This window comes from Protopterus annectens, chromosome 5.part0 (genome assembly GCF_019279795.1).
Source record: "Protopterus annectens isolate FY-2018-M chromosome 5.part0, PAN1.0, whole genome shotgun sequence".
In the NCBI taxonomy this organism is placed as follows: Eukaryota; Metazoa; Chordata; order Ceratodontiformes; family Protopteridae; genus Protopterus; species Protopterus annectens.
The window spans coordinates 1,749,430,045-1,749,456,719 of record NC_056735.1 but is presented as its reverse complement, the minus strand read 5'-3'; the positions used below and the strand labels follow the sequence as shown (position 1 = coordinate 1,749,456,719).

Sequence of the window (26,675 nt, the reverse complement as noted above, 5' to 3'; positions counted from 1 at the left end):
TCCTCTTTTCCTGTTACCTGGTAGCTTCATCCTTAGCATCTTTTTCCCAATATACTCAGCATCCCTCCTCAGCACATGTCCAAACCAACATAATCGTGCCTCTCTGGCTTTGTCTCCAAACCTTCCATCCTGGGCTGACCCTCTAATATACTTATTCCTAATCCTGTCCACCCTCGTCACACCCAGTGCAAATCTTAACATCTTTAATTCTGCCACATCCAGCTCAAACTGCCTTTTTCTCAATGCCACTGTCTCCAACCCATATAACATAGCTGGTCTCACTACCCTCTTGTAGACCTTCCCTTTCACTCTTACAGGTACTTGTCTGTCACAAATCACTCCTGACACTCTTCTCCACCCACTCCATCCTGCCTGTACTCTCTTCTTCACCTCTCTTCCACACTCACCGTTACTCTGAACTATTGACCCCAAGTATTTAAACTCATCCACCTTCGCCACCTCTACTCCTTGCATCCTCACCATTCCTCTATCCTCCCTCTCATTCACACACATATATTCTGTCTTAGTCCTGCTGACCTTCATTCCTCTTCTCTCTCGAGCATATCTCCATCTCTCCAGGGTCTCCTCCACCTGTTCCGTACTCTCACTATAGATCACAATGTAATCTGCAAACATCATAGTCCATGGGGACTCCTGTCTAATCTCGTCTGTCAACCTGTCCATCACCACTGCAAATAAGAAAGGGCTCAGAGCTGATCCTTGATGTAACCCCACCTCCACCTTAAACGCATCCGTCACTCCCACCGCAGACCTCACCGCTGTCACACTACCCTCGTACATATCCTGTACCACTCTTACATACTTTTCTGACACTCCTGACTTCCTCATACAATACCACAACTCCTCTCTAGGCACCCTGTCATATGCTTTCTCTAAGTCTACAAAAACACAATGCAACTCCTTCCGACATTCTCTGTACTTCTCCATCAACACTCTCAGAGCAAAGATCGCATCTGTAGTGCTCTTTCCTGGCATGAAACCATACTGCTGATCACTAATCATCACATCCCTTCTTAACCTTGCTTCCACTACTCTTTCCCATAACTTCATGCTGTGACTGATCAATTTAATCCCTCTGTAGTTACTACAGCTCTTTATTATGGATGTTAAAACATCCAAATAGTAATTGTAGAAACTACTGTTTCATATGTTTACATTAAGAAAAGAAAAAAGTCTTGCAGTTGCAGAAATGTACAAGAATTAACATTTGTCCCTTAGTTTAGCAGCTACAAAATTTTACCTGATGGAAATGCTGTTGAAAATGCCCCCTTCTAAAATTCTAGAGTCCAAGAAATACATGATTTAAAAGCTTATCTGTTTAGAAAGACAAAGTGTACCAGTTGTCAACTGTATACAAAGTTTGGTTGTGAAGAGATGCCCTTTTATATCTCAGTTAATCACCTGCAGCAGCAACAGCCTATAATCTACATTATACTGTATAGGTCATGGAGTTGCTGTTAGTAATTCCATGATTGTACAGTACTGTGAAACTGGCATAATAAACACTATCATACTACTTTGTGTGTGTGTGTGTGTCTGTGTGTGTGTGTGTGTGTGTGTGTGTGTGTGTGTGTGTGTGTGTGTGTGTGTGTGTGTGTGTGTGTGTGTGTGTGTGTGTGTAAGAGCGAGAGATACTGGTGCAATATAATTGCTTTACTTTAGAGAGAACACAACTGCAACATTCACAAGTTTAAAAAGTGCAGTGTGCACTGTCATGCATGCCAACATGAACATTGTTTCAGAAGTCACTCAGAGTAAAGATCAAAGTAGCATTTTCTGCATTAAATGAGAACCGCAGCCACAGACTTCAAAAACATGTTTATTTCACCGTGTTTAGATGTTTCCAATATTTTAACACCACTCTGGGACTCTCTACAGGTTTTTAAATATTTTTATATGTAATTTCAGAGTCTGGCCACATAGGGTCTAGCATATTGAAAAGATTTCAAAAATGTTCTAATCCTCCAGGTATCCCACAATGCAGTGTTTATCCTTAACACATTACATCATGCAAGCATCTTTGTTCAAAAGGTGCTGTGACTGCATTGATTTTACATGCATACACTGGTGTCTTTCAGTCAGTAGATTTCAACGAACACATCCTGCTTTTGCACGACTACTTAAAAAAATAATTGAGACAAAAGCCACAGAACAGTCTGTGTTTTTTACTGCTGCTTCTTTATAATGATCTTAATTTGCACTCTTTTGTCATGAGTGAGTTATAGTTCTTGAGATCATCTCCTCTCCCCTTCACACTTCACCACCCTAGCTGTCAAAGTGTTAAAGGTAATTTGACCTGTTGTTGCTTTGATTGACAGCTTACCGCAGGAGACTTAACTCATCCACTGTTTCCTAGTTCTAGCCTTCTCTTTCTGATAGTGGGGCACTTACTTATGCTGCACTATGGCCTCCTGTCATGAAATAGAGATGCATAGTTCATAGTATTTGGAAACGCATAGTTTTCCAAATCAATCTAGTTACTTTCTCTGGGCTTTCATGTTTGCCTGAAATAATCCAGACAGTTTAACAGTGCTGTAAACAGAACATTGTTAATGGACAACAAATACTAATTTGACATGCATTTCAAGGTAGAAATGCAAGATAGAGGTATCACATGCTTACTGAAATCACCACTGCCTCAGCCTATGAAAGTCTTGTGATAGCTCTGTCCAAATTTTGACTACAGGAATAACCTTTATGCCAGACATTAGAAATTTATGTCTTTGGTTATTTACATAATACAGTAGTGCTGGCAATAACTGCCCACAGCAATTTATTAAATGGCTGCAGAACCCGTGCTGAAATGCACTGTATGTAAGTATCATGTTACATGTAGACATCTGTAGAAACAGCAACAAATCTAATGGGGACTACACCTCAGCTCAACAATGCATTCAAAGGTGTAACTACTACTAAGCCTAAATAACTCTTATTTTCAAAAGGGCCAAAAAGTTAAAAAGGCAACAGTATGGTAAAACAGAATGCCAACCCACAATCTAGGTATCAAACAGACCAGTCTTCCAACAAACAACAAATGTCTCCTCTGCTTGGTCTGCATACCATTTACATGGAAATCACAACTCTTTTGGGACACATCCACACCCTATAGAAACTACGGTAGTTCAGGAATAAGTATCATTACCATCCCCAACATCCACGAGTTGCAAAAACATGTCACAGACAAGCAGCTGTTGTGTTCTAACTTGTGTTATTCAACCCTTGACATTAACTAATGATTCTGGGATTAAACACTCATTCAAAAATTTTGCAGTATTTAATATTACAAATAAGCAGCTAACAAAACTGGTACAGGAAACTAAAACTTACTAAGCATTCATACAAAAAAGGCTTTATGGGAGAGGATGTTATACATTTCAAGTGGTGGGAAACCACCATGCCTGTACATACATGCTTTCTAAAAAATACATTGATATGCCGGAGAAATGCCTGTTTCAGAGATCTGAGGTACGTACATGAAAACAATTTAATGCAAACACTGTTTGAGAGCAAACCAGTTGTACAACAATCTGATTCAAATCTGAGAAATAAAGGAATCACAGTTCTTAACCACCATATTACAACCTGCACAAATTCTATTCCTCCACTGTATGCCTTATTCAGACCCATCGTTATCCCCTCCTGGCAAAAGGAAGACTTATTTTCTTCACCAGCTAACCGGAGTAGCAATTCAGTTCCTAAACCAATGTACCCAGTGGTATAGCAACAGTTTGTGCCTCTAGGGGCTGTGTGAGTTTCCTACCCCTCCCGCCTTACAAAATCTGGTCAAATGGGACCCCCTATATGCAGCCCTCCCCCCTGCAGCCATTTGAGTGCCTCATTACTTGGCTATTTCTCCCCATTTACCAGAAACACTGTAATGTGCATACTCCTTTATGCTTTACTTCTATGATTATTTGGATTTCATTTAAAACTTTTATTTTAAATTTTATAGCACAAATACTGATGGACATCTTCTAAAGAAAGCAATAGAATTGCACAATGAAGACAGACTTTGTCATTAAAACTTATGTGCCCTTCAAAATTGCATTCATTAAAACAGCATTGAAACACACATTCAAAGAAAATGCATCTGGCCAGTGGCGGATAAAATTTACCTTTGGGCTGTTGTCAAATCATAGCCCCCTTGCACACATAACCCCATGCAAACATACATATTTTGTTTGATTCATCTTCCTGATTGTATTGACTTATATTCCTTGTATAATATAGCACTCTTGATAGACTGTGTTTTAAATTGGTTTTGGACAGTTTTCCAGTAAGCAATGAAACAAGATGTATGAACCAGTAATGACAAAACTGCTTCTGTCATTACAGTGCACAAATATCAATAAATAATGACAATCTCTGCAGAAGTAAAAGTCAGCAAAGTAATTCCACATTATATTCCATTGTTTCATGTACAAATAAAGTGCCTGTTGCCATTAAAGAATAAGTTGCCTAAGTAACAGTAAAAATAAGCTAGTAATATTGCAATAGGGAAGGGATGGCAAACTGATAACAGTTTCATAGTTACTGGCCATCTCCTCCAAAGGAGAACATTCACAGGACTGCAGCATCCACTCCCTGTAAAATACAACATGGTGCAATATCAGCAATCCAACTACACACTGTGGGAGTAGAACCCACAGCCTTCTGCACCCCACAGTACCTGTTGTGCTACTACTACAAGCAGACTTGGCATAAGAACTAAACTTCTCTTCCCCTGAAGCTCTAAGCTCATTTTAAAATTCACTAGACATTCAGTTTAATAGCACAAGAAATCTGGAAAAAGCCAAGTGTTACTTGGGGGTACAAGGGCCCAAAACCAGGGACACATTTTAAACATCGATGGACTAATCTTAGAAAGTTGCTAGAATAAAGTGTTTTGTGTTACCATGCATTTCCTGAAAGATAAAAAAAATTAACCTTAAATGGCTGTCATTTAGTATATTCAGTTCTCACTGATTTGCCAGAAAACCACAGATTTTAAGAGGAACAGAACAAAAGTATGAGCCAAATATCCCAGATATTCACTGGAAATCTGGAGAGCTGTGTGCTGGAATCACAAGTGGCGGTATGGGTAGACAATTCAGGTTCATTTTTCTTGCACTCAAGGTACAGGGTTTGAGCCTGAGTAACTCTAACAACCAGGTATACCCAACTTGGGGCACTTTACACACACACCCACTCACACCTTGCTTGTGTTCACCCACACACTCTCACCCCTTGCTTGTGTTCACCCACACACTCACTCTCCCCTTGTTTGATTTCACCCCTCCACACACACCCCTTGCTTACATTCACCCTCCACACACACCCCTTGCTTACATTCACCCTCCACACACACCCCTTGCTTGCATTCACACCCCCCCACACACATGCCCCTTACTTGCATTCACCACCCCACACACGGACACACACACACACCCCTTGCTTGCATTCACCGACACACATACACACCTTACTTGCATTCACCCACACACACACACACTTTGCTTGCATTCCCCACACACACATACACCCCTTGCTTGCATTCACCCCCCCCACACACATACACACACACATACACACACACAGACACACACCCTTGCTTGCATTCACCCCCCCACACACACACACATGCACACACACACACCTTGCTTGCATTCATCCCCTTTACACCCTTGCTTGCATTCACCCCCCACACACACATGCCCCTTGCTTGCATTCACCCACGCACACACACACCCCCCTTGCTTGCATTCACACACACACACACACCTTGCTTGCATTCACCCCCCACACACACCCCTTGCTTGCATTCTCACACACACACACACACACACACACGCACCTTGCTTGCATTCACCACCCACACACACGCACGCACACAAACACACACACGCGCGCACACACACACACACACACCTTGCTTGCATTCACCCCCCCCACACACACACCCTTTACTTGCATTCACTTCCCCCACACACCCCTTGTTTGCATTCACCCTCCCACACACACACACCCCTTGCTTGCATTCACCCCCTCCCCACATACACACACACCCCTTGCTTGCATTCACCCCCTCCACACACATGCATCCCCTTGCTTGCATTCAACCCCCACACACACACACACACACTTTGCTTGCATTCACCCACACTCACCTTACTTGCATTTACCCACACACACACACCTTGCTTGCATTCACCCACACACACACCTTGCTTGCGTTCACCCACTCACCCATACACACCCACACACACTTTGCTTGCATTCACAGTAAAGAATTAAACAGTAAAGAAAAATCGGCAGCATTCACAGACACTCACTTGGTCTACAGGAGTCACACACCATGAGAATTAAACCAGACACAAATAATTACACAGAGATGAAAAAATATTTACTCATAATTGACAGCACACACACACACACACACACACACACACACACAAAATAAGAATTAAACAGCACAGAAAAATATTCACTCGCCCTTGCATTCACACAAAACAATGAAAGCATTCACATACACTCACTCGGACTGCAGCATTCACCATAAGAATTAAATGGAACAGGCAGAGTGAAATATCAGCAGCACACATGCACACTAAGAATTTCACAGAAAAGAGTAATATTCACTTTGACTTGCTTGTATTCACCCAAGATAATTAAACAGAAAAGAGAAATGTGCAGCAGTAAACCTCTCTTCCCTTAAAACTCAATTCCATGAAAATGCACTTAAACTCAAAACTCACAAATCCTGTCAGCCTGGTAGTTGATGTAAATGAGTCTCCAGTGACGCTGACAATTCCTTCAGCAGTCTGGTACGTGGTGTAGAGGATTCTGGCTCTTGTCTCCAGTAACCCAGTTACAGGGTCAAGCCTGATCAAGTTAATTGACTAACCTGCCCCCCCCCCCCCCATATATGCCATGTACCTCTCAACCTTAGTGCAAGAAATGTGGGCAAAGCCTAAAATAATGGGGATACAATGGGCCACAGATAGAGACAGATTTTAAATGCTGCTCTTTTTAAGTTAGACAGTTGCTAAAATGACAACAGGCACTTTTTGAGGGAAATAAAGTATGAAACTCAAATATTTAACATTTAAATTAGTGCAGTCCTCAGTGATTTGCCAGTAAACCACAAATATTATGAGAACAAGCCCAAAATATGAGGCGAACATCTGGACAGTTGAAAGGTATGTATACATCTCAACCTCTTAATGCAAGAAATCTGGACAAAGCCTAAAATAATGGTGATATATTGGGCAAAAAATAGGGATAGATTTTAAATGTTTGTCTTTTTAACTTAGAAAGTAGCTAGAATGACAGGTTTTGTGTTAGCATGCATTTTCTGAATGTTATGAAGTCTGAAACTCATATGTCTTTATTCAGTGACTTTGATACTCTGATTTGGAAGAAAACTACAAATGTCATGAGAAACATACCAAACCTATGATGCTAAATCTGAACAGTTCAGATATATGTTAAGTACACACACACATACACCCCTGTCTCTCTTGTCACAGTAAACAGGATATACAAAATTATACCCTTAGGGGGCCCAAAAGTGAATCTCTACTACTCACTGTAGAAAAACGGCAAACTGGTTGCCAATAGCTACCTGGGCTGCTCTGCTGTTTGACGGTCTCCCACACAAGTAACTAAACAATTTCCACTATCCACGACTGGCAGGCAAGCTAACTCACAGATGCACCAGTTATCTCCTACAGTCATATTCAGCAAATGAACTTTTACTGTCAAGGCCACCATTTTCAAAAGCAATATATTAAAAAGCTTTCTCACAGCTTATGCCAGCATCTTGGAACTCCTTACCACAAAATATTAGAGAAATCCAGTTATTAACCATGTTTGAAAAGCAGCTAATTAAATTTCTTAACAGTTAATACATGTGTTGCTGTTTTAACGACTTCTTCTTTCGGCTTTTCCCGGTTAGGGGTCGCCACAGCGGATCATCTGTCCGCTCATGACACTGGCTAAAAATCTGACAAACAACAGGAAATATTCAATTCATATATGGAAACCTTATGATATCACATTTGACTCCTCATCTACCTCTAAGTTGTACAAATTGCCATGATAAGATGTGACTGCTGTGAATATAATTAATTGTTATTCTCTCATTTGCTTCTTTATCCACTGATGAAATATACAGACAAAATATAAGTTTAGTATGCTCAGAAATTATTACATTAACTATTTCATCAAGTTGGTCAACTGTTCTCAAAGAAGCTGACAAAGACCAGGGAAAAGCACTATTTAGTAAATACAAAAAAATGACAGAGGGGACAAAAACAAAGCAGTACCAATTAATCTGTTGAATACAGGAACAGCATTTTGGAAAGCAAATTCATAATTAAGATAGTAAAGGAAATTAAGCATTTTACATACATGTAAGAGGGTAAACATAGAAAAAGAGAGAGATTGAAACTAAAGTATGGACTGCTGTCTGGTAGAAAAAGACAGTGAATTCATTAGGGAACAGAAGGGAGACTGCAAATTCACCTAGATAAAGTACTTTCACAATCATCTATAGGAAACAGTAGTGTATTTCTTTTCATAAGTATCTGTAAATAAATGCATGTTTAACAACTATTTTGTCTGGTTCAAGCAGGCAAAATAAAAGCTGAAGATATATAACAGTGTTGTAGTTAGAGAAATTGAACTACCAGATAACAGACTTAAGCCCTTTATTAACATTATGTAGATGAAAATATTCTTGTAGTGACCACGATCAGCTTCAGAATAATTAGAAACAAATCATCCAAATAATTCCTTGTAAGCAGAAAAGGATACAGCTTCGGGGAACTGCCCAGTGGACTTTGATAAGCAATTTGCATGAAAGAAAGCTGTAGGATATGCTGTCAATGATATGTATAATGGCTAGTCTGTGTCTGTACCAAGAACTGAAGTAATGCAAAAATATTATGTACTTGAGTATGTCTTACAGTATTATACTATGCCTAGATGATGAAGCTTTGGAAAAAAAACATAAAGACATGTTAAAAAGATACTAACAGGTTAACAGACTGTATTAGTGAATTATGATTGCAAGAGCTTTGATCAGAACTTTTTACAGAGACACACACACACTCCTTCTCTCTGCTCACACATAGGCTTGCTCAGTTACTCATTGACACACCCTCCCTTCTCTCTGCTCACACATTGCACACGAGAGCGCTACAGAATCCTGAAAGCCCAAAATCCTGAGACCAAAATCTTGAAAACACACAGGATACCAACACTATATTCCAGCACAAGTACATACAGAAACATATTACCCTTCAACTATACGCAGGGGGCAAGCCTCCCCACACCCCCTGCTACTTGAATATAACAACTCTGAGATTGCACTTCGGTACACTAAGTGCAATCTCAGAGTTGATATATTTAAGTAGCAGGGTGTGTGGGGGGTGCAGGGGGGCTTGCCCTCCTGCTTATACTTGGAGAAGAATAATATGGTTTGTGTTTTATTTGTTTCTGTATGTACTTGTGCTGGAATATAGTAAGTGTTGGTATCCTGTGTGTTTTCAGGATTTTGGGCTTTCAGGATTCTGTAGCATTCCCATACACACCCACCCCAATGCATACATTTTATCTTCAGTGTCATTACTGTCTACAAACTCACAAGCAAAAATTTTGTTAGTCCTTGAGGCTAACCTGCATAAGGAGAGTGCAGCTTGCTTCAAGGGAGGCCCAAGTATGTCTTTTTTTTTGCAATGAACAAAACACATGTATGAAGAATTAGGATGATTTCCAAATTATAAAGCGAAACATAGAATATAAATACACCGAGCCATATTTTCATCTAAAGTGGGACATGCGCACACAGACACACCCCTTCTGTCTGCTCGCACATTGACTAAGTGAGCCTTTCATTCACACACACTCATACCGGAATACATGAACTGCTTGTTTAAATTCCACTCGCAAGTGCGGAATGTGTTTACATCCGTGTTGGGTGTGAAGTTTAGTTATACGCCTTGTCAACTCACACCATGTGCTTTTCCACATTTCCTTTTGCAATAAGAAAAACTGAAAGGCAACTAAGAAATGTGGATAGCAGTGTGGAGCTAGTAGACCAGCCTGATGGGCTTATACACTGGAAAAAATAAGTACTGATCACAAAAAAAAATGGACCAAGTGAAGCAATTGTAAAAACACAACATTCGATTAAATTCTGTATTAACAACTCTACATCACTGTCAGTGAAAACACCAAAAGACCTTTGCATCGTGACATTAAACATCCGTAGTATCTGCAACAAAGTAGCAGACTTCCATGCTTGGCTTACACAGTATACACCTGATATAGTTGGTCTGACAGAAACCCGGCTCAAACCCCAGATATCTGACTCAGAAATACTTCCCCCTGGATATCAAATGTTACGAAAAGATAGACTTCATAAGAAAGGGGGAGGCCTGGCATTTAAAATATCGTAACCACTTAAACATAGTACCCCACCCAAAAATCTTTCCCACTTTCAATAATATGGAAATCCTATTAGCATCACTATTTTTCAACAACCATAAACAAATATCTATTGCCACCATCTATATTCCTCCAGGTTCCAATATCCCAACACTGGAAGACTTCCTATCATGGTCTAACTGCTACATCTCAAATGAAACCATCATCCTGGGTGACACTAATATAAGTTGGCTTAATCTAACACAAAGCAACTCCACAAACTCCATCAATCTGTTCAAATTTGCACAAATTATACAAACCCCAACACACACAACAAACAATCACCCTGAATCCACCCTAGACTGGATCTTAGTATCCCACCCACAGTACTACTCCAATACCAACACCCTTCCTAACACTCTAAGTGACCACTTAACAGCCCTGATACAAAGATTATCAACCTCCACTCCAAGTATTCATTCATACAAATATACCAGAAATCTAGCCAGTTTTAACCAGTCTCACTTTCGCAACCTATTATAAACACTAAACTGGAACCCATTGAAATATCTTCTCTTAGATGAAGCAGTACATTATTTTAATACTGTCTTCCTAGATACCCTTAACTCCATAGTCCCCATAATAAAAAAGAGAGTTAAACATAACCATGCTCCTTGGCTATCTAAATCAACCAAACAACTGCTGATTAATAGAAACCGAGCTTGGTACAAATAGAGAAAAGATAAGACCCCACCCAATGAAACCGCCTTCAAAATACTTAGAAACAAAGCAAATCAGGCCATTGATCAGGACAAAAAGACTTACTTCTCCGAACAAACACCCACAGTAATAATCCCAGACTTTTCTGGAAATCTGTCACTTCATTACTAAATCCTGGCAGCACCCAAAACCCATCTCCATTTCCAGACAAAAGCCCAGTTGAAATCAGTGAAATATTTAATAAAAACGTTATTGATATTATCCTTACATTAGTAAATGCAGGCAATACCCCAACCCCCATTAACCCATCCATCATACCTCAAAGTAATATCAGCTCCATACCATCTTTTAACTTCCAACCTGTAGCAACCTCTCAAATACAAACATTACTTGGCAAATTGAAACCAGGTTCCTTATCCACTGATAATCTTCCCCCAGAATGCCTCAGAATTAGTGCTAATGCAATATGTTTCCCAGTAGGTATCCTTATAAGCTAATCACTTGCAGAACACACAGTCCCCCAGCTCTGGAAAAATAAATAATCACCCCACTTCATAAAGGTGGAAACTCTCATCACCTATCTAATTTTAGACCCATTTCCATACTGTCCCCTCTGTCTGAAATAATGGAAAAATGCATCCACAAACAACTGGTTGAATATCTAACCAACAGCAACCTACTATCCCCTTCACAACATGGTTTTCGACCATCCCACAGTACCATTACTGCCTAGTCACCTTCACAAATTACATCTGTAACGCCCTAGATAGTAACCTACTTACATCATTCCTGTTATTGGATCTCTCAAAAGCATTCAGCACAGTCTCCCACATCAAACTTATCCAGCAACTCCACTCACTAGGATGCTCTGATGCCACCCTAACCTGGTTCACTAGTTAGTGGGATAACCGACAGCAATCCATAAAATGGTTGAATAACCTCTCTAGCTTTCTCCCAAAAAACATAGGAGTGCCCCAGGGGTCAGTCTTGGGACCCCTACTATTCAACATTTTTATAAATGACCTAAATAATGTTCCCACTGACTGTACTACCATACAATATGCAGATGATTCAACCATTATCTGGACCTCCAATAATTTCTCTGACCTCCAAAAGTTAACACAGAAGGCCTTTACATCCATAGAACTCTGGCTAAACCAATCACAGCTATTACTAAAGTCTAAACTACTCATCTTTGCATCTAAACCTGTTCTCACAGACTTTACTATATTCTCCATAAACAAAACCCCAATAATGTCAGTAAATCAAGCCAAACTACTAGGAATTACTATTGACAGCAAACTTAGCTTTGACTTGCATATTAATAACGCAATCAAAAAGACTCACTTCAAATTAGGCAAACTTTACAGAAACAAACAATGCTTAGACAAATCCATCCAAATAAAACTTTTAAAAAGTCTTCTCCCTCCAACCTTACTATATGGGTCTCCTATCTTCATCAATCTCCACAACTCTTTGCAACACAAACTACAGTCCTGTTATTACAAGATTGCAAAATTCGCATCAGCCCAACCAAATCGCACCCACCATTACCAGGCCACTAAAGAACTAAACTGGCTAGAATTTGGACATTACCTACATTACACACAACTTACCTTTGCCCATAAACTCATTTATAAACCCGAGTGTTGCCCTTCCCTGAAAAATATCATTGAACCTCTATGTCCCATCCAAATGTCTACACTCTAACAACAAACACCTACTTAACGTATCAAAACCTAGTAAAAGAGCAGGTAGCTGTCTCTATTCCCATTCCATAACTAAGCTGTGGAACACCGTCCCATCATCAGTTACAGAATTAGACAACATAATCTCCTTTAAAAGAAAACTAAAACAACATCTCACTGATAACCCCAGCTGCGCATGCAACACATATCCATAGCCTCCTTAATCTAGCAAAACTGTTTCACATAGCAAATATACTTTTGTATATGTCATACTGTTACACCATATGAGTTATCCCTAATCTTTAGTATCATAGTCCACACATCAATACAACCATCTTAACACATTTTCTTTTCTCTTTCACTGTCTACTTTTAATACTACCATTAAATATATACCACCTATAATCTACTTATTCCCACTACCTAACTATAAGATTCAACTATATCTGTCTTACCTTTAAGTTTAACTCTCGAATTCTGTCTTTCCCTTTTCCTACTACCCCCAAAAAAATTGAGCTGTATTGTTAACTATTTCTAACTGTATGATTTTCCTACATGCTAATGTTCCATTGTTACTGTATTGTGCCTTTTTACAACATATTTGCTGTTCAGATATTTTTCTGTATTATTTCACTTGCTTTATAATTATAATTTTGTTTCCTTACAAATTCATGTAATGATTTTCATGTAACTTGGAGCTTTTCTCCCCGGGACTCCACTGAAAATGGGTCTCAAGCCGAGTGGACTTTCCCGGTCAACAAATGTCAATAAATATAATAAATAAATAAGCATGAGCCAGCAGCACAATTATCATCGGGGTGAACATGAGCACTGAATGCACTTACTGAATAAACTGTTTTCCCCAGGCGAATGACAGCACTCTTTTATATGTGTGGAAAACTTGTACCATGTGCTTTTCCACGGTTCCAAACTTCTGTTTAAAAAAAAAAAAAAAAAAAAAGTAAGAAACCAAGCAGAATTGAGAAACGTAGCTTAAAGCATGGTACAAGTAAACCAACAGCATGCAAGGGGTACATTGGAAAAAACAGCAGATCATTAAATATGTAAATCTCATCGAGCAAGAGGTCTTGACAAAAACCAACTACCAACAATACTGCACATATTCCAAAAAATACCTTAAAACCTCGCTAGAATACTAAGTTTTGCCTAAGCTCATAATTATTTCCAACTTCAGCATGTTAAAAGTTTCCACTGATTTGCCAGAAGACACAGTATAAAGTGGTCCAAATACATGAGACTAGTCATTCTGCGAAAATTAACACAGTTCAGAGCCGAGCGTAATTACAGCTAAAACAAATGGTAAAGAACAACGAGTGTTAAAACTTACCTCCTCAACAAAATCAGGGAATGCAGAAGAGACTAGCTTAGGATTTTCAACTTTGCCGATAGTCTGTCGATGTAATGCAACCCACAAGATACAATCGCAAGGAAAGAGTGTTCCACAAAACTTGTTGCTGGATTTAAATGCTTACTGGTGGGAGTAGGATAACAGAGCTCTGACATCAGAATAGTTGTGGGTTGTTGCTTGTTTTTTAATTGTATTCCAAGATGGTAGTGCTGATGTCAGTTTGAGGGTGAGAACTTGCAGACAACTACTGCTGCTTTGTAGTCTTAATATCCCATTGTTGTCCTTTAAATTCAGTAAATTTAGTCCATAGACTGTTTGAAATAATAACCAAATGTTCTGCATTCTTGCATAGTAAATATCTTTCAAGATTGTAGTAAACTAAATGACTTTTTGCAGCATAGCTCTCAACCTTCCATGTCCAAAATGAGGAACACTAGCCCTCATAATGTGGAACAAATGGGCAAAATGTGGAACACATACTAATGGCTTACTAACAACTTCAACTAGGAAGGTTATAGAATGGTTAAAATATGCTGGTTTTATTTATAAAGAAGATATTTTAATGAATTAATATGATTAATTTCTATTTACAATGGATTTCACTTAAAAACTTCCTAACACTGGATGTGTGACAGAGTCTTTCAATGTGAAACTCTGAGGAACATGAACTTTTTAAGACCCCAAATGAGGTACGTTCCTCATAATGAGGTACACTTGAGAGGTATGTTTTGCAGTTCAGTGAGTAACTGTAAGTAACATTATATGATTCATTTTGGAAATCATTAGTGGCTTCTTAGGAACATTTTAAGTATGTTACTTTAAGAGACTGTCAACCAACATTCTCATTGTCATCATAAACCCCCTTTCTCCCATTTTCTACATGAGGTTGGGGTGTCGCATCAGTTGTAGCCATTTGTCTAGATTCAGTGCCACTGTTTTACCTTTTTCGACAGTCCTGCTTGATTGCTACAGGACCTCTCTCACAGAGTCTGTCCATCGTTTTGCTGGACTCCTTCTTTCCTGTTTGTCCCAGATCTTCTTCACCAACACCTAACCACTAATCCCTGCATCAAAAGGCAGAAACATGGGCCATTTTAATACCCCAAGCTTAATTTGCCTGCTAAAATAAGAGTAGCTTTAACATTTAACCACATAGTAGAAAATAAACACCGCCACAGTTCTTTTCTGTATAAGCCTTTATGTGTGAATTAATAGGCTTCAGTAGGAGTAGGACCCCTGGTAACTGGTACAGTCCATTCAGATTAGGGTGAGAAGTTCATCAACAGGTGCTTATAATTGGAGGTGAAAAATTACCTGTAAGGGTGCAAAAGTTGAATGTTGGCTGTTTTATGGGTTTTACAATTGCATGTTTATTTAAATGATGAGCAGACTGGATACACTCATGTCAGCAGGTAATGAAAACTGACTGTTCTTCTACAAACACATCAATACCGGACATTAGACACCTTCATCAAAAATCTGACTGTAAGTACTTTTCCACTGGACAAGTAAAGTAACTCCCTCCTTACCTGTCTGACTTCTACTTTACCATCTGTTCTCACCTGCTGCTTCCCTCTCATATTTACTACTAAAATTAATTCATGTTTGTTTTTCTACTCTGTTAATATTTACATATTGTTTCAATTTTCTATGGGATTATCTACCTTCTGTGATCACTCAATGTTTGAGAATTTGTTCTATTTTTATTTTTGTGTCAATTTCTTCACCTGGGTTTTGCTTGCAGGTGGTTTATTGTGATCAGTGTACTAGTCAGGTAAACAGACTAAATAAATAAACTTAACTATAGACTATTAATAACTTTTGATGCAATTTGTAATATGCATTACTAATCTTTGTCTTTCTTTCTGTTTTACACTAGGGGCAAGTTGCAACACAGGGGGTCCAGTGGTGTGAAAAATGTGTGTAATCCGCCAGAAATTTCTGAGCTCTGCAATTTGCAGTTGTTCCTACTGGAAGTTGTTCCTCTAGTAAGTCAGACTTTGATTAATGCTCACTTCCAGTATTTGTATCATAATGGGTTGTATAAATTGTTGGTACCAGCACTTGAAATTTATTGTTTCTGGGTAATAGACTATTCCTTCTGTAAGTTATATACAGTGCGCAACATGTTCTAAAGTTTACAGAATTAGGTGCAGACATAATCAGTGTCTCTGAATTCTTTCTAATCGATGGTTACTATAAATGTGTGTGTGTGTGTGTGTGTGTGTGTGTGTGTGTGTGTGTGTGTGTGTGTGTGTGTGTGTGTAAACATACATATGCATATACATACACACTCGTATGGTTTACTATTACAACAAGTTTGAAGCAAACAATCCTGAAATGCATAATTCTGATAGTGTAATATAGAAGACCAACGTGCTGAAAACCAGTTTCTAACTTCTGGGCGTGCCCCCATGCAGGACTCGTTAGCACTTGTTCCTGGGTTTACACTGGCAGGGGATATCCAGTATTCAACATTTTTAGACATTAATTATCTTCAGTATTTTTGATCTTGTATATTGTGTTACTGGGATAATGCATTTCAGGATTGTGGTCGTCAACCTTGTGATAGTAAATCTGTACATATATGTTATTTATAATATTAATAATATATATATATATATATATATATATATATATATATATATATGTATATATATATATATATATATGTGTGTGTGTCTACTGCAAAACATATAAAACCCGTAACATCTAATTTCATAACACTGAGACCAGAACATCTAAAACCCATAACATTGAATTTCATAGCATCGAAAATATGTATCAGAACATCAAACACTACAAATCACATAAAAATAACATCCCTTCCATATATAACAACACCAAACTACCAAACACACTTTTTACTACGTTTCTGCAGTGGGGCTGAACCCCCCTGCAACCCCATGTTGGGGGCTTCACCCCCACAACCCCCCGTAAATTAAATATACCAACTCTGAGATTGTACTACAGTGGGAAAAAGTTAATTTCCTAACCCCACTGTATCACGATCACCATAAAGAATGTACACATAATGTCTATATCACTTAACTGTATGACCTAAAAAACACATACAGAATGGCAAAATAAACACTATATAAAGAGTATTCATTCCTACGCTATTTAAATAATAACTATGAAAATGAAAGCTACAACATCTTATAGTAATGCCACAAGATTAACAGATTAAACTATAACATTTACATATCTGTTGATACACTATTACATATTGTACATTTTAGATGTTATGAAATTCAGTGTTATGAGTTTTAGATGTTATGAGTTTTAGATGTTCTGGTCTCGATGTTATGAAGTTAGATGTTATGGGTTTTAGATGTTTTGAAGGGGACATATCTATATATATATATATATATATATATATATATATATATATATATATATATATAGATCAAAAGTAAAGTGTAAGGAATCGCAAAATGTTCAGCCATTTCATCATCAGTCAGAAAAAACTAAACCAAAAAAAATCAACATGCAATGATTACATCTGGAAACAATTCATTTACATTTGTTATCATACTGTCACTGACCTTCCACCCATAAAAAAAAAAAAAAAATCTACTTGTACACCCCCCCCCCACACACACACACACACACACACACTCACTCTCTCTAATTGGGGGAGGTGGGGGCTCCTCACCCAGACACCTGGAACTTAAATATACTAACTCCACAATCACAGAAATTATTTCACTATATTTTTCTTTGATGTCTTAAATTATTTTAGTTAGGTTGTAAATAATTGTTACAAGAAATTACTGTAATTATTTTCTTTATTTCACTTGTAAATGTGGAAGTCGAAACAGTTTGATATACATTTTGTATTATGTTTCATTTTAACAGTGGCAAAAAAGAAACTCCCTAGGATTCATTAATGCCTACATCATTCTGAGTGAACATACAGCATAAGCATAATTTATACCTTTTTTCTCCTAATTTTAGTTTTCCCTCATGATTTTCTTGCAGCCGTAAATATTGAGAGGGATTCATAAAAGTTACCACAAAGTGCAGACTGTATGTACACTTAGTGCAGTCTTGGTAAGGATATTCTAGAAAACGAATCGTGTACACTTGGTGTAGTCTTCAATGAATCTGGCCCACTGTCTTGTAATACCACATGATGAAAGTCATTATGTTTCCAGATTTCCTTTTAGAAACATACCTTTTAACTTGTTCAGCTAGTTGACTGAATGTTGACAGAACCATAAAGCATAGATGGAAGTGTGGAAGTACTCCACATACTTACTTTAAAGATCTGCTTTAACATCTAAATTATTAACAACCTGTACTGACTTATATTATTTTATTTTCATTATTTCCAGTTGGCTAGCTTGTTAGGGCTCTGTTGCAGTGTGTCATTGCTGTCAGTGCCAGCGCCTGTCTTAATCTCTGTCTTGCTGTGTCCAAATCAACGCTCAGAATTAAGGTCTGTCAGAAACTTCAGAACTGATGGAACAGTATGTACTACTGGGAGATGAAGTGTGGAAGATGGGTAACACAGCACCACAATTGCCAACAATCCCTTCTTCTTTTGTTACATTTCCAGTCTCTAAGAGAGTCCCTCTCTAAGGTTATTGGGCAGGTATTACCTGCTTATTCTTGTCTTGTCTGTACTCAAATTATAACTGCCAGTTTTAAATGTTTAGCTTTTCATGGTGAAAAGGCTTTGCGTGTATCAGGAAAGCTGACAGATGTACTACATAAGGCCACCCAAGACTGGCAGGTAATGGCAGACAGATTGGATTAAACAAGGTCCACTGGTGAAGGTAATACTAATCCATGCTAGTGTTGTCTTCCAAGAAAATGCTGCCGACAAAAGCTGTTAAGAGTCATTATGAAATGACTGCACAAGATGATACCCTCGGGTCTGACTGTGCCATACATGCTTCTGGAATGAGTAGAGTACAAGTACAGGTAGTGCTAGAGGATGTGACATCGATGGATTAAAGGTGCTTGGAGACAAAAGAGGGTTTAATGGCGTGAATAACTGTACGCTGTTGGAACTTAGAATATTAGACCTATGAACCAAGGTAAACTCAATGCTGCTAAAGACAAGATGATGGAATAAACTGTCATTTTAGGAATTAGCGAACTAAAATGGAATGGATTAGGTTATTGTACATCAGGTAATCATCAGATCTTCTACTGTGGGCAACACTCGTTCAGAAGAAATGGAGGAGCCCTCATAGCAAACAAAAGGGTGTAAAAATCAGTGCTTGGTTACAGGTCAAAACATTAGAGCATAATCTCAGTCTTACTGTGAGGCAACCCATTCCACATTACAGTGACACATCCAGCAGCAGAAGAGGAGGAAGTCAGCCAGTTTTATGATATCTACAGCACATGCTGGACATAACACACACAAAATTACTTTCATTCTAGGCAATTAGAATAGTAAAATTGGTAACCAGAGAACAACTAGAATAACAAGCAAAGTTTGGTCATGATCTACAAAATGTAGTGGGACTTGTAGAACTCTACCAAGATAATTTAGTGGCCGTAGCAAAAACTGTCTTTTTTGGCAGCCTAAGAGATGGCTTTTAGACATGGGTATTAAGAGATGGTCAGTACTTAAATTAGATTGACTATGTACTTTCCAGTCATAAATAGAAGAGCTTTATTATGTTATCAGCAGAACAAGACCTGGAACTAACTCTGGTTTGGATCACCAGCTTCTATTTCAAGACATAGAATCATATTAAAGAAAATAGATAAAGCCCATGAGCCTACTAGATACAGGCTTAACAATATTCCATATGAATACAAAGTGAAACTGAAGAACATGTTTAAGGAATTAGACAGTTCTACTTATTATTTAGGAATATGCTTGGAGCTTTTCTCTCCAAACTTCTTTTGAAAAGGGGTTCCGTATCAGTTAGCTTTTCCTGGTAAACAAAAGCAAGTTAAAAATAATAAATAAATAAAATATCTGGAGGATCTAGTGCCAGAGTAACTTTGTATATAGGTTTGTGATGTTGTAGAGGAACTGGCAACAAAAATTTCAAGAAGGAAGACGATTAAGAAGGCAAAATGGCTGTCTGTGTTGGAGATAGGAAAACAAATGACAGGTAGATAGGGAAATGTGTCAAGCTGAATTCAGAGCTTTATGGAATAGAAGTAAGAGAGAAGGAAGCGCATTTAGGTGACCAGTTTAAAGAACTGGAAGAAGATAGAATAGAAAAGATAAGCAACCTCTTCAGGAAAACTTGCAATATGAATGGAGTTTCCATGTAAAATGGCAGGATAAAAGACAAAAAGGGGGGGGGGGTAGAAGAAGCAGAACATGTTAAGTAGAAGTGGCAGGAATATCCAGAAGAACTATATAAGAAGGGCAATAACATGACTGATGCATACAGTGGTATGTTTTCCTTTTAGAGCCAGACATCCTGTAGAGTGAAATTAAATGGGCCTCAGAAAGCCTTGATAATAACAAGACTGCAAGCAGGGCTGGTCTTACTTGTAGCTCAACTAAGCAATTGCCTAGGACTTGAACATTGTGAGGTTTCTATTCTTTGGGCAGACGTACCTCATAGTGCAAGAAATTTGGACAGAGCCCAAAAAAAATGGGGGTTAATGCCCAAAAAAGGGACATATTTTAAATACTGCTGTTATAAATATATAAAGTTGCTAGAATAACAGGTTTTGCACCAGCAAGCGTTTTCTGAAGGATATGAAAGTTGAAACTCCAATGTCATGATACTTCAATCCTTGGTGATTTTTCAGAAAAACACAACTTTTATGAGAACACTCCAAAAATATACACAAAAATCTAAGCATTCTGTGAAAATCTGGACAGTTGAGAGGGCATGCCAGCAGAATAGAGACCTCACAAAGTTCAAATGGTGGTGTGACAGAAGCTAATGTTTTAATCAGCAGTGAGGTAAGCTTTTTTCTTTTCAGTAAAGATTCTGGCAGTGGTCAACCAGATATTTTTGGAAGTACATTTAATTTTTTGTTGAAGGTGGTTCAAGGCAAATCCAAGAATAATGAGGCATGATGCATGGGGTAACTAATGCCTAAATCATTGAGAGATTTTAAGTATTACTCTAGTTCACTTAATTAATAAGAGTGACAGGTTTTGTGATTTTTCTGATCAGTAAGAAGCATGTAAGTCTAATGTCTGGCATTACTGACTGATTGTAATGTTTAACAATTGACCAGAAAATCATAACATTTTTACAGTGGAAAAAGCAAAGATATCAGGCAAAATAGAGGAGACATGAGAGGTATGGTGCACAGCTGTTGCAGGAGTAGAACAAAACAAGATCTCTCTTTTTTCCATGTAATAAAAGCTGGTCATTTTAGATATGCTCAGACAAAGTGGCTGCAATTGTTAGGCTTTGGAGAAGAATGACAAGCTGCTGCTGTTTACTTATCATTCTGGCTTTGTGATTTTTATGGAGCAATTAGGCATACTTTAATGTGGGACAACTGTTTGTATAGCACAAAGGTGAAATAAATTACATAGCCATCATCTGAGTATAACTGCTGGGTGATGGTTGAGGTTGTCTGGATGAAAGCAACTGACCTGCTGTTTAAACAGTAGCTGTCTAACTTTGCAGGAGTAGTGTGCATTTGTGAGACGTAAGATGGACTACTTAACTAGACAGCTGATATATACAAGTCAAAGTAAATATAATTGCTGTGAATGTCTGTGAAGGAAAATGACTTGCTGTGTGGTGTTTATTTATTATTATGGCTTTGTGTGAAGCAGCTTGGAGTAATTTAATTTATGACAACTGTTTGGAGCAAAGCAGAAATATATTACATGGCCATCTTTTATCACAATCTGAATCATACAAAGAAGTGGCTATAACTGCTTGGTTGGGGTTGTCTGGATGAAAGTAACCAATACTCTTGTCATTTGCTCAGTTTAAGCAGTCCTTTGTCAAAAAAGGCAGAACATACAGACCTTCAGAGTTTCTGGGCATCTGATAGCCCCATACCCCAAGGCTATATTAATGTAGTTTGGCACAGGTTTAGTAGTTGCTTCTTCCCTGTTCCCCTCCTAGTCTAAAACTAGCCCTAGTCAGAGGTGTACACAAAAGGTTTCTGTAGCTTGTGTGGTTGGACTGGGGATGATTTCAATATTTCTTTAATTTCCCTCTCAAACCTTGGTGTTCACTAGGTCTCATTTTTAGCTGGAGACAGTGTGGTCATTATTTATTTAGCTTTCCTCAAGTATATCAGATGTGTACACATAAGGTCATTATAGCTTTTATAGGAGCATTGTACTGTCTAGTAGTAGTAATTTGGAAACATTACTGTAATCATTATTTTATTACTTTCCTCACAGTCAAACATCAGATACATATCCAGGTGGATGTCTTTTGGTGGAGAATAAAGAAGCATGCTGTTTATATATATATATATCTGTCAACAACAGGTTGAAATTTGTTATGTTCCATTTGTTTTTTTTTTTTTTGTTTGTTGGTTTTTTTCAGTTTGATATGTTTTTGGGGATAAGGTATGAAGAACGCATACTATATGTACATATGACGACAGCACAGTATATGACTTTGACCATTTGTGCCTTAATTTTCAACCTAATCTAACACCAGAGGGGGTGCATAGAGGCTGACTTATCATTTTGAAAAGGTTATTTAAAAAATTTTAAAATGCACCTCAGAGCATCTGGAAAACCCATGGCTTCTGGGGGCCTAATCAGCCCCATGACTTCTGGTTTAAAGTCTTGGTCACTTAGTGTGTTTTGTAAGTATGTAGGAAATGTAAAGTTGAATAAAAGACTGAATTTCTTTCCTTAGTCATGATTCCTGTTCAGGTCATCAGTGTATGAAAAGACTGTTTTAAAAAGTCTGTAAAATGCACCTCAGAGCTTCTAGAACCCACATGGCTTTTGTATGCCTTGTGGCCCCCATACCCTCTGGCTTAATTTATTGATTTATCAGTGCTGTGCAGGCTTTAGTAACTTACCTAGCCTATTTTTTACCTGAGCTACCTCGTAGTTTGCTAGCATTGTGTCTGGCCATTTATATTTCACACGTACACTATTTGAATTCATAGCGACTTCCACGCATCCTACTGTATTCCCATCCTTACCAGGTAGTGTGCGATTGTCTTGATCTTTACCCACTATACCACTTTTAGTGTTCTCCAAGTAATTCCTAGATTTCTCCCCTACTTATATAATGAAAAATGCTTCAAATCTCTCTGGCGTACTTTATAAACATTTAACTTTATCGTGCTGCTGTCCAAAGCATTAACACATCTGAAAATAGCAAGAGCGGCCTTATTTTTGCTGCACTATCAATTTAAAAGCATTTTTGATTTAATTTCCCTCTAGCGATTGGTAGATATAGTGTATTTTGCCATCAGTAAACAAGCGACGCAAAGTGGATATTGTCCCCAGGCGAGGGAACCAGAGCCTCTGCTCCTATGTAAAGATAAAAACAAACACCATACTTTTTGCTCTGTCCTTAAGTTAACACTGGACCATAATGAGCTGATTATAAAGGTGGTAATCCAATAACAGATGAGATAGTTTGTACATCTCTTGCTTTCTGTTAAAGAAAACTAGGCATTCGATAACAGAAGAGATAGTTTGTACATCTCATGCTTTCTATTAAAGATAACTAGGCATTGTAGGAAAATATCTATTAGAAGACAGTTACTACTGTGCTACCAATAAGGTAAACTATCTACTTGCTCTACTCTATGTAGAGAACGCTCGAATATAGTGTTTTGTTACCTAAAAGTAAAGTAACGCTGTAAAGTTATCTTTGACCTTTGAGCGATAGAACTGCTGCATTGCAATAAGGTAAGCTACTTATTGCTATGCCCTATCTCGCGGACGCTAAACAAGAACGTGTTTTTTGCCTATAAGTGAAGGAGCGCTACGAAGTGTCTTGGTCACTGAGCGATAGATCAAAGGGTATGGCTCCGCAGCTAATTAGTGTAATGGCTTAGATTTTTTAGGGCCTTAGGACTTATCAGCTCCCAGTTTCCTTGACCGCCTGACTAAGTGCTTTAGCAAGTACTACAAACTGAGTATATCCTCAATAACATTGCCATAACTGCTATTTAGTAATTACAACACTGTTAAGTTAACAAAAGACCTAGCCTCCCCACTTATCCTATCATACATGAGTTATTCAATATCCTGGAAGCTAGACTCACAACTGTCCTGCACATATGCTAGCTTGGTAAGGTGCCTAAACAGGAACTGCTATAGCTACTCTCTCACTAGTTTCTCTTTTTAATTATACCACTCTTGACCCAGCTCCATACTGTAGCATTACTTAAGTATTTTACCTAACTCAACTGTTACACATTGCTCAGACCTTTCTCTACTTGTATGACTACTATGTACCATTGTTAGTTTGAATACGTGCAGGGACACCTGCATTATGTCTGCTATTATTGCCATGAATGGTTTTCAAATGTTTGTTTAAATAGAAGCTGCCATGCCTTGCTTTGTATCTGCTTACTTTGAAATGTTTGTTTTTCAACTGTCTGTATGAACTCAAGCTGCCCTGAGTATTACCCTGACTGTATTTTTAAATACCTGTTGCCTATTTTTGAACTGCATGCACTGTGTGTATTACCCTATTATTTAAATGTATTTCCCACCCCTTCACTATCTTTTTTCTTGTCCCCTATGTTCCTAGGTTTGAAACCTATAACCTACACTAATATCTTGTGAACATACCTACCTGGTGAAAGGACTCCCTGCAAACCAAATCCTTACTACTCCTCTGTACCTTAAAGACTTGCCATCCTGCTTATTGAACCCTGTTTACAAGGAGGCAAGAAAGTATGTGTTATCAAATAAAGTGGTAATTTTAAACACTTGTACATATCTAGAGTATGTACTATATGCTAACTCAGCCAGGATACCTAGCAGCTATTCCTCCCTCTCTATCCCCTAGCAATTAGAAGCTTTTATCACTCTTGTGCCTCCTCCTGCTACTATCCCTAGGAGTCTTCCCAAACCTTGATACATTTCTCTCTGCCCACCTGCCTCTGTTGGTAACTCTTTCTGTCCACTAGATACCATTCTAAACCAGGATAGCACCTAAATCTTACACCCTTTCCTGGTATCTAAAGAAGCCAATGCTCTATCCCTTGCTTGTGAACTGGCTTCCTGCCCTATCTCCCTGCTACTTTCTCTTACCTTTGCTGTCTACTACCACTTACCTTCACGTCCACTATTACCTATCCTCCTAGACCTACTCCTTTCCTACTAAGGTACACAGCAGTTAGCTGCTTACTGTTAGGTTTTTGCTGACTTCTTTGCTCACCTGTCTGAACCCGCTCCGTTCGCCCTGCGGGCTCACTCCACTCCCCTACCCTGCCCCCAATTCCCACCCGCCCCCAGTGCTCCAAAATTTATTCCTCTAAAGACACCTACTCTAATCACATTAATCACATCATTACCACACTCATACCCATTTCTCACAACATTCCCACCAATACCTAGCCTCTCATCTCTCCTTATACAATTCCCCACCTACTAACGCACTCCTAACCTGATCATAAAACCTTCCTCCCAATTTCTCCCACATCACAATCCAACACCATGTCTAAACGTATCATCCCATATCAATTACAAATATTTATCTTGGTCTCACTCTTATTCCCTCTAACCAGTACCTATCTCTTAACCTCCTATGAACAACCACTTTACTCTACCCTTCTCTTCCCCTCCAAACACACTTCTACACCAACACTAGATAACTCTCCTAACTTACTAAACATCATTTGCAAACCCAACTACCTGCTCGCCAAATATCACAGACTAGTACATATTAAGTACTCCAACCTAAAACCTAGAAAATTATTTGAGTATTATTACAAGCCTCTTCAGCCTAAACAATTTACACTCCTACACTCCCTAATAGATAGTGACATTCATCCCAATCCTGGCCCTAACTCTACCCGTAATACTGCAAATTGCAGTCAATTCAAATCTAGTACCCCACCACCTACCAAACCTACCAACTCACTTTCTATAGCATGTCTTAATATCCGCAGTATTTGCAACAAAATAGCTCAGGTTCATGCCCTCCTAAATATCCACCTATTTGACATTCTATGTTTATCTGAAACATGGCTAAAACCTACCGTTAAAGACAATGAAGTCACCCCACCTGGTTACAATATTATTAGACAAGACCGCACAACCAAAAAGGGAGGGGGGGTCACAATCCTCTATAATTAAGAGCTACAAGTTAGCACTATTCATCGTAACCCACCTTTCGACAATAATGCTGAAATAATTCTCTCCAAACTTCAAGTAAATACACACAAAGCCATAAATATAATTTGTATATATATTCCCCCAGGAAATAACATTAGTATACTCGAGTATATCCTTAACTGGCTTGCTATAAATCTCCCACAAGAAACCATAGTCCTAGGTGACTTTAATATCGATTGGAATTCCTGTAGTAATACAAACCCCACCACCCATATTAACCTTTATGGCTT

General features: G+C 38.4%; 1 protein-coding gene across 1 annotated transcript in view; it reads left to right on the top strand.

The window, feature by feature from the left end:
• The window catches only part of DOP1B (DOP1 leucine zipper like protein B), a 2,336,114-nt gene that overhangs the window by 941,098 nt on the left and 1,368,341 nt on the right, over positions 1-26,675 (top strand). Inside the window, exon 12 of the mRNA XM_044071549.1 lies at positions 16,087-16,195. Within this exon, the coding sequence (XP_043927484.1) occupies positions 16,087-16,195 (109 nt within the window). The remainder of the gene's footprint in view (positions 1-16,086; positions 16,196-26,675) is intronic.